A 10,194-nucleotide genomic window follows, 5' to 3' on the forward strand; every position below is an offset into this window, starting at 1 on the left:
AAAAAAAACCCGTCTCTACTAAAAATACAAAAAAAATTAGCTGGGCGTGGTGGTAGGCACCTGTAATCCCAACTACTTGGGAGGCTGAGGCACGAAAATTGCTTCAACCCAGGAGGCGGAGGTTGCAATGAACTGAGGTCATGCCCCTGCACTCCAGCCTGGGCAACAGAGTGAGACTGTCAAAAAAAAAAAAAAAAGAAAAGAAAGAAACGAAAGGAAGGGAAAGGGAGAAAACGGTAGGAAGAGATGGAGCTCTCATCTGTGTTTTCCCATATGAGTCTATCAGGCGAGTGCTTCATAGTGACCTCTATAAGGAATGATTTTTTTTTTTTAATGAACCATACATGAGACTTTTAATGGGAGAAATAGTTGTGGACAGGAATTGGGGATTCAAATCAGAATCCCCTTTTAATGGTGATTTCGCAGTACTAATACCCTTTCAGACAAACCTTCCCTGTAAGCCATGGAGCACAATGTGGACTGAGTTCTGGTCCTTTTACTGACTTTTACTTGCTGACTTCCTTTTAAAGTCCTCTCCATTCCCTGTGGGCTATGCTTGGCATTGTATATCCTCAGGAAGACATTTGACAATCTACTGCTCACCCAAACTAACCAGAGTGAGTGCTTTATTTTAGGGAACCTTTGCCATTTCTTTTTACAGCCACCTTCTTGCCAGTGTTTAGAATAATCAGTCATTCCACAGATCTACCTCCGTTAACACCCTCCGTCCAAAAAACTCAGAATACAAAAAGCTAGACGTAGAGATTGTTACAGATTATTGCTCTGTTGGTATTTCAGATCCTTTGGAAGGTTGGATATTTGTCTGTATTTAGGAGTTGGATTTAAGTTGATCCCTTTCTTATACCCCTTTCTAGCATACTTACAGTACTTTAAATCTCCCTCCACAGGTCAGATACCAGGCCCAGGCTCCATGATGCCCGGGCAGCACATGCCAGGCCGCATGATTCCCACTGTTGCAGCCAACATCCACCCCTCTGGGAGTGGCCCTACCCCTCCTGGCATGCCTCCAATGCCAGGAAACATCTTGGGACCCCGGGTATCCCTGACAGCACCTAACGGCATGTGTAAGTAACACGGTAGGGGATGCATTATCCCAGGGTCTGTTCTGGAGGGCTGTAGATAAGGCTTTTTTCTCTCCCCGAGATTTGGCAGGTCCATGGATGATGCAGTCTGTGACAGTGGCTTCTAGAAGACCAGTTTTCAGTCTTTGTTCTTAGGCACCCCTGATGGACAGGTGCACAGGTGACAAAATGCTTCTAATCAGGGTTATGCCTTTATGGCATGCACTGTCAGCATTGGGGCCAAAAAGATATTCCTCTGTTTAAGCCTGTCTCATTATGACTCTCAACAGACATGTAGAGCTACTGGTGGTGGTTTTCCCTACAGCAGCCTTTTGTGGATACAGGGTTCAAAAGTGATGTGTGTAAAGAAAAGAAGTGAGTTTAGAGCTGGAATAACACATATGTTTCTTATAGCCATTCTTGATGTATTAGTAGTGGCTGTGTAGGCTAAGAAAATAGTATTCAGGGTCTGTGTTGAGAGGAAATACGAAGTCCCAGCAAGCTCAATGAAGAAAGCACTGGTGCTGCTAAGTGATACTTGTCTGAGGCTGTGTTTAGAGGCCAGGTCATTTCTCCCATAGGCTCTTGCTCGGCTTCAGCCTTGGCCTGAGGATTGTTTCAGAGACCCTGGCCTGCATTTTACTCCAGAAGGTCTTCCCAGTGCGGATGATGCTGAAATGCAGCCAATAGTGGGTCAGGTACTCCAGCCACATCTGTAATCTTAGGTTCATGTAGAAGTTCACGTGTGGCCAAAAGTTTAGCTACTATTTATAGTTCAGAGAGATAGGAAGCATAAGAATTCTTGCTCTGTAGGAGCTTTAGTTGGGAAAACAAGAAAGGAAAACTTGGATAGAACTTAGCAAATGTTACGTGAAGGCATATAGAACATACCATAGGTTACAGGAGACTATGATGTGCCTGAAGTACACTGTAATACTCTGGGAGGTTTCACGGACTGAGACGTGTCTTACTCTTCTCTGGCCCCCAGAGTCTGGGACAAAATAGGTACACAAAAGAAAGACACTAATTTATCTAGGTATATAAGATCACAACAATTTTTTTTAATTACCTCCCTTAAGCTAGTGGTCAGAGGTTGTATAGTACAGTTGGTACCTCTTTTTCTTGGCAAGAAAATGTTTGCCAAGCCACCCTGTGAACCGTACATAAATGAACTCGCCTGTCAGGAGAGTTGACCAGTTTTCCATCCCTATTGCAGAGGTAGTGTCACTGGTCTTTACCAATTTACCACTGTCATGCCCTGCTGGTCACCCATGTTTTGCACTTCAGGATTCCTTCCCAAAGGGACCTCAGTAGAGCTCCTTGAGAATGTGGAGGGTTTCAGGTGGAACCTTCCCACCTGCTGCCTGGTTCCTACCATAAGTCAGTGCTCTGGGAATTCTGAGCCATGTGAATTGGTTCTAGGATACTAGGTAGGCCACACTGGATGAGTTGCTTCTCCACTTCAGCCCTTCATTTCCTCCACTGAAAGATGACAAAAGGGATTAGATCAGTGAGTTTCAAAATGCTTTGAAGAGTCTTAAGGGTTTGGTAGAAACCTCTTGGGCATAGAGTTGGGTGAATTGATTGGTGAGCAAGGCTGCGCTTTGTTTCATATGTTTTCAATTCTGGCAAGATCTAGGGGTTTTTAAAACCCAGATTAAATGATCTCTAGGGTTCCTTTGTACACTAAAGCAGCTAAAGTTGACATAGGAAAGTGTCCCAGACACTCATACTAATTATTCCCTTTAGGACATGACCTAGTTTGGGCCAAAAATCGAAGGACTGCAGTTCAGGAGCTGTGGAGGCCTCCCTGGACTATCCAGTTTGTCAGCAACTGCCTCAAGTGAAGCTCTCTGGCCCTGGTGGAGACATTTAAATAGCAAGAATGTATTGATCATCTGTTGTGTGCCCAGCTAGGCTAGGGACTGTGGGAGAAAGAAAAATAAGACATAGAACTGTCCCAGGAAGGAGCTTATTATTTAACTGAAGAAATAAAATTAGAACCATTGAAATACAGTGAAATCAAAATTAACTTCTGAGCGATTCGTGGAAGGAGTTGGCCTGGAAGGAGGGTGGGGGAAATTCAGACACCTCCCACTCCACAGCCACTCGGGTTAGGCTAAGCAACATGAGCAGCACCCTGGAGATTCAGAAGGAATTGACCTGCATAGACCACAGTGGAATCAATGCCTCATAGGGTGCATTGGTTGCCTGCCACTAAGAAAATGACTTCTGTGTCTTTTTTTCACTGAATAGGCTCTTTCCTCTAAGTCCCTTGTATTTCCAGCAATAACGAGTTACTCTTGGATATGTTTGCAGATCCCCCTCCACCACAGCAGCAGCCGCCGCCACCACCACCTGCAGATGGGGTCCCTCCGCCTCCTGCTCCTGGCCCACCAGCCTCAGCTGCTCCTTAGCCTGGAAGATGCAGAGAACATCCACGCCCACCACCATGAGCTGGAGTGGGGATGACAAGACTTGCGTTCCTCAAACTTTCTTTGGTTTCTTTCAGGGTTTTTCTTCTCACAGCTCCAAGCACGTGTCCAGTGCCTCCCCACTCCTCTTACCACCCCTCCCTCTGACACTTTTTGTGTTGGGTCCTCAGCCAACACTCAAGGGGAAACCTGTGGTGACAGTGTGCCCTGGTCATCCTTAAAATAACCTGCATCTCCCCTGTCCTGGTGTGAGAGTAAGCTGACAGTTTCTCTGCAGGTCCTGTCAACTTTAGCATGCTATGTCTTTATCATTTTTGCTCTCTTGCAGTTTTTTGCTTTGTCTTACGCTTCTATGGATAATGCTATATAATCATTATCATTTTATCTTTCTGTTATTATTGTTTTAAAGGAGAGCACCCTAAGTTAATAGGAACCAAAAAATAGTGATGGGCAGAAGAGGGATAGCCACAGGGGACAAACCTTAAGGCATTATAAGTGACCTTATTTCTGCTTTTCTGAGCTAAGAATGGTGCTGATGGTTAAAAGAGATGTGGAAGGAGAACCTCAGTGATTTTATTCCCTAGTGAGGCCTCTGAGGGCCTCCACACTGCCTGGCAGAACATACCACTGAACTAGTATGTGCTAGAGGAGAGCACAAACATCTGCTCCTTCCCTAGGCCCGCTGGCTCTGGTTTTCTATGCAGATGATTCATTGGATTGGGGGTGAGTGTTTTGTTTTTCTTGGGGCAGTTTGAGCTTTGAGGGTTGTAATATTGGGAAGCATTCCTTAGTTTCCTCAACTAGCCTTGAAAGTTAGGAATCTTGGGTAATGACCCCCGCAATGAGTCTAGCCTACTATTCACTGCTTTGTGTGCATTTTTTTCTCCCTCTTTAAAAAACCCTTTACAAGAAAAAAAAAAAAAAAAAGGTAGATAGTGCTGAATATTTTAGTTCGTGAAACTTGGTTAGGATGGCTGGGGGTACAGGTCCCCAAACTACCTCTTGTTACAGTAGCCAGGGAGTAGAATTTCATGAACCGGTACTTTTAAGGTTAGGGTGGGATGGGAAAAGTGAAGCAGGATATTAGCTCCTTATACCTTCTCCCTTCCATTTCTGAGAATCTCACATTCCATCTATCACAGGGGTTTTCAAAGAGATGCTGAGGGTAACAAGGAACTCACTTGACAGTCAGAGTATCATGCTTTGAGGTTTGGGGTGCTCAGGCTGGGAGGCTGGAATGCCATTCCAGAGGACAAGCCACAAAAATGCCTTAATTTGAGCTTGTATTTACCCCTGCTGATAAGTGACTTGAAAGTTCCCGGTTTTCTCGTCCTTCCCTCCCTTCTGTCCTTCCATGTGTGGGGAAAGGGTGTTTTTGGTAGAGCTTGGTTTCCAAAGCGCCTGGCTTTCTTACTTCACATTCTCAAGTGGCAGTTTCATTATTTAGAATGCAAGGTGGACATCTTTTGGATATCTTTTTCTATATATTTTCTAAAGCTTTACATATGAGAGGGTATAGGGAGGTGTTTATAAAACACTTTAGAACTTTTTTCCTTAATATCAGAAAGCAAAAAAAAAATAAATAAAACCACAATTGAGATTTGCCTTTCAAACCCTCAGGTTTGCCTCTAACCAGGTGTCCCTGGTCACCATCAGAGTACTGGAATACTGGAACCGAGGAGACCTTGGTCCTTTTGTTTTTGTTCTGGACTCTTGGGAGTGGAAATGGGAATGAGTTTATTCCTACTGGAGTTTAGTTCCAATGCATTTGGCTCCAGAAAGACCCCAGTGCCTTTTGACAGTGGCCAGGGTTTTCCCTACTTCCTGCCAGTCTTTCCCAAAGGAAACTCATTCCAAATACTTACCTGTTCCCCTGGAGTCCTAGAAGGAAAATGGAATTCTGGTTCATACTGTGGTCCCTTGTAACCTCAGGTCTTTAATGTGATCACTTTCAAATTTAAAAGATCCAGGTGGAAATATTTTTACTATAATAATAATTCTACAAAATACCTGAATTCTTAACACTGTTATATTTCAGTATAAGTGGTGGCTTTTTCTTTTCATGTCTTTGATCTGGTTTTATTCCTGTAATTCACAGCCGCCTGATTTTGTGAAGGGAGGGGAATAATACGTGGTTTTTGTACAAACATGTTCCTCAGTGTGTTGTTATTTTGGAGAAAATGAGGGGAGGGAGTTTGGCGAGGGGAGGGAGTTTGGCGAGATTGGAGAAAATGAATGAAGAAGGCCTAATCTCCCTCTTTTTCAGTCAATAAATGGAACACCATTTCTGGATTCTAGTCCCATTCTCTGCATTCATATACCAGTTTCTTCATATATCCCATGAAGAACCTAAACATTTGGCCCCGCCTTGTCTTGGTTTGGTCGGCAGTTAAAATTCTGTGACTCGGGCTTCCTTCCTGACTGCCCACCTTCATGACGTGTAAGGAACACACATTTTGAGCATATCTCACCCAGTGTTCATTTGCATGGTCAAAGTGAAAATGAGTGGAAGTTCTCCAAAAATGATGGCCAACATCCTGGCACCTCCTGGTGTGAGAAATAGCTTTCCTTAGTGAATGGGATAATGTTTGTCAGGATGCAGTTTAGACAGTCCCAAGTTGGAGGCAGACCTTGAGGGCAGAAGATTCTGTGAACCTTGACATACTCTAAGGACAATAAACCCCGTGCAGAAAAAAGAAGTGATTGTTTTCAGGATGCTCATAAATCCAGTGAAGCAAAAGAAGAGGAATCTGTGTCTGCCATGAGATGAATGCCCTGCTCTTCACAAAAGTGTGCCTCTAATAAAGAGAGCCAAAGCCAGCTGGGTCTCACCAGATTCCTGTACTTTCTCAAGGGTGATGGGGCAGGTTAATCCTTTATTCAAACTAAAGACTGGTTTATAAACTTGAGTGTGAATTATTTTTAGGATATTGGAGGACATGCATGATCAACTAGTCTTACATAGGTTCCATGGGTCCTTACCATGGAGTAATTCCCCCACATTCAATTAAGAATAGTTTAGGCTGGGTGCAGTGGCTCACGCCTGTAATCCCAGCACTTGCATTTTGGGAGGCCAAGGTGAGCCGATCACCTGAGGTCAGGAGTTTAAGACCAGCCTGGCCAACATGGTGAAACCCTGTCTCTAGTAAAAACAAAAAAATTAGCCAGGCATGGCGGCGTGCACCTGTAATCCCAGCTATTTGGGAGGCGGAAGTTGCAGTGATCTGAGATCGCACCACTGCACTCCAGCCTGGGTGACAGTGAGACTCCATCTCAAAAAATTTTAAAAAAAGAAATTTTTTTTAGAGATGGGGTTTTGCTCTGTCACCCAGGCTAGAGTACAGTGGCATGATCATAGCTCACTGCAGCCTCAACCTCTTGGACTCAAGTGATCCTCCCGCCTTAACCTCCCAAAGTGCTAGGGATCACAGGTGAGAGCCACCACGCCCAACCAAATTTTGCTCGTTTTTGTTTTTTTGAGACGCAGTCTCGCTCTGTCGCCCAGGCTGGAGCGCAGTGGCGCCATCTCGGCTCACTGCTGCAAGCTTCGCCTCCCAGGTTCATGCCATTCTCCTGCCTCAGCCTCCCAAGTAGCTGGGACTACAGGCACCCGCCACCACGCCCGGCTAATTTGTTGTTGTTTACTATTAGTAGAGACGGGGTTTCGCTGTGTTAGCCAGGATGGTTCGATCTCCTGACCTCGTGATCTGCCCATCTTGGCCTCCCAAAGTGCTGGGATTACAGGCGTGAGCCACCGCGCAGCCCAAATTTCGCATTTTTAACAAGTTCCCAGGAGATGCTGATGAAGCTGGTCAAGGAACCACCCTTGGAGAGCCAGTGGTTAAGAAGGTTGTATGATAGAGCAAGATCCCTACAGTTCCTTACAGTTTATTGTATAAGATGTTTCATACAGTAAACATTTGAGGGCCCACTATTTGCCAGACATTGGTCCATTAATACAGTGAAATTGCAGTTGTGAATACAGTATGCAGGGCCTATGCCATCCAGGCCATTTATTCTAATGGGGTGGGGTACAAGACCATAAATGGTTAATAAAAAATGTTTTGTATTCTTCCAAGTGTTCATAAAGAAAATGAATGCAATCAAGAGTTTCCTGGAGGTCAGGCGTGGTGGCTCACACCTGTAATCCCAGCACTTTGGGAGGCCGAGGCGGGCGGATCACCCAAGGTTGGGAGTTCAAGACCACCCTGACCAACATGGAGAAACCCCGTCTCTACTAAAAATACAAAAAAATTAGCCAGGTGTGGTGGCACATGCCTGTAATCCCAGCTTCTCGGGAGGCCGAGGCAGGAGAATTGCTTGAACTCGGGAGGTGGAGGTTGCAGTGAGCTGGAGATCACGCCACTGCACTCCAGCCTGGGCAACAAGAGCAAAACTCAAAAAAAAAGTTTCCTGGGGACAACTTGCGGGTGGACAATGTGGATAGTCTGTGAATTGGGTGGTCTCCCATGATTTCTGTCCTGCTGGATATGGTAGCCTGAAGGATTGACCTTCACTGTGGAAAAACATCCATCTGCATACCCAGAGCACCCTTTTGTCTATATAATGCCAGTTTGTGAGAGTACTCTGCAAACCGCTCTGCCTGTAACTGTTTATTACAAAACCCCTGCTTTCTACAGTTCCAGGAGCATAGTTCTTTTGCTCCCATTAAAGGGGGGTGTCTTCCTGGAAACAATGTGAAAGTACCCTCAATTCCCTGTTGATGGATTATCTCCATTTAAGAAGGTCATTTCAGAATGGGATGCAAAGGTATATCCCTGAAGGAAGCGCTACCTGCCTTCAGACCCAAACCTCCTTTGTTGGATCTCCTTGTGGGCAGCTCCTCCCCGCAGCTTCATTTCCCTGTGGCTTGTTTTTAGGTATGCCAGCACTCTGGCCATTAGGATACACCTGTGATCCTGAAGTCCTTGGGACAAAGTTGAGGCAAGACTGTCGTACACAAAGGGTGACTAAAGGGATAGAGAAGGTGCTATGAATCAAACAGAGGTTCCAAAACCAACTGTAGCCAACTGTAGCCCTGTTACAGTTCTTATGGAACCCCTGCTCTTAGCCTGCCACACAGAATTGTAGTCATCTTTACTACCACTGCCCCCAAAGACCTTTCCATGCCCTTGTAACCTGGAGAGGGCAGCCGGTTGACTAATTTGGACAGCAACTTTAGCCTTCAGGGGAGATACTCCCACCTCCCCTTAGGATACAGCTTTTGCAGGCCTCTGGAAAATAGCCATGCCTTAATATAGTGTGACAACCACCTTCAGACAAGTGACAAGGAAAATGCCTCCTGCTCTGGTTCTGTGGCAATCTACCATCTAAGGTGCTCTCTCAGGGCAGTTGGTCCAGAAGAATGTAAGGAAGTGGGAACAGTCTTAGATGGTAATAGCTACGCAGTTTCATTCTGATCCTCCCTAGCAGATTTCTGTAGCAGTTTCAGAACTGAGCAGGTGATAGAAGGTGGATCCAACCAAATCGGCACAGGCTGATTGATGTGTCTGGTTTGGTCCAGACATGGATGGGTTTCCTGTGGCATCCCTGTTTGCAGTCAGCTTATTCCACAGTAGCTACAGGATGCCCGAGAAGTGCTTAGGTCACCTGCTGAGGCAGCAGGTCTCTTCTGCAGACAAACAGTTGCTTGGCCGGACGCAGTGGCTCACACCTGTAGTCCCAGTACTTTGGGAGGCCCAGCCAGGCAGATCACCTGAGGTCAGGAGTTCAAGACCAGCCTGGTCAACATGGCAAAACCCCATCTCCACTAAAAACACAAAATTACCCGGTGTGGTGGTGCATGCCTGTAATCCCAGCTACTCGGGAGGCTGAAGCAGGAAAATTGCTTGAACCCTGGAGGTGGAGGTTGCAGTGAGCTGAGATCATGCCATTATACTCCAGCCTGGGCAACAAGAGCAAAACTCTCAAAAAAAAAAAAAAAAAAAAAGGTAGATAGTGCTGAATATTTTAGTTCGTGAAACTTGGTTAGGATGGCTGGGGGTACAGGTCCCCAAACTACCTCTTGTTACAGTAGCCAGGGAGTAGAATTTCATGAACCGGTACTTTTAAGGTTAGGGTGGGATGGGAAAAGTGAAGCAGGATATTAGCTCCTTATACCTTCTCCCTTCCATTTCTGAGAATCTCACATTCCATCTATCACAGGGGTTTTCAAAGAGATGCTGAGGGTAACAAGGAACTCACTTGACAGTCAGAGTATCATGCTTTGAGGTTTGGGGTGCTCAGGCTGGGAGGCTGGAATGCCATTCCAGAGGACAAGCCACAAAAATGCCTTAATTTGAGCTTGTATTTACCCCTGCTGATAAGTGACTTGAAAGTTCCCGGTTTTCTCGTCCTTCCCTCCCTTCTGTCCTTCCATGTGTGGGGAAAGGGTGTTTTTGGTAGAGCTTGGTTTCCAAAGCGCCTGGCTTTCTTACTTCACATTCTCAAGTGGCAGTTTCATTATTTAGAATGCAAGGTGGACATCTTTTGGATATCTTTTTCTATATATTTTCTAAAGCTTTACATATGAGAGGGTATAGGGAGGTGTTTATAAAACACTTTAGAACTTTTTTCCTTAATATCAGAAAGCAAAAAAAAAATAAATAAAACCACAATTGAGATTTGCCTTTCAAACCCTCAGGTTTGCCTCTAACCAGGTGTCCCTGGTCACCATC

At 45.3% G+C, this 10,194-nt stretch overlaps 1 protein-coding gene across 1 annotated transcript in view; it reads left to right on the forward strand.

Annotated features, from left to right (window-relative positions):
* Positions 1-4,057, forward strand: part of SMARCC1 (SWI/SNF related, matrix associated, actin dependent regulator of chromatin, subfamily c, member 1) — a 201,763-nt gene extending 197,706 nt beyond the window's left edge. Inside the window, exons 25-26 of the mRNA XM_011939320.1 lie at positions 909-1,085; positions 3,402-4,057. Coding sequence (XP_011794710.1) covers positions 909-1,085; positions 3,402-3,499 — 275 coding nt within the window. The 3' untranslated portion in view covers positions 3,500-4,057. The remainder of the gene's footprint in view (positions 1-908; positions 1,086-3,401) is intronic.
* Positions 4,058-10,194: the final 6,137 nt, after the last annotated feature.

Source organism: Colobus angolensis, unplaced genomic scaffold, assembly GCF_000951035.1.
Source record: "Colobus angolensis palliatus isolate OR3802 unplaced genomic scaffold, Cang.pa_1.0 Scaffold18, whole genome shotgun sequence".
In the NCBI taxonomy this organism is placed as follows: Eukaryota; Metazoa; Chordata; class Mammalia; order Primates; family Cercopithecidae; genus Colobus; species Colobus angolensis.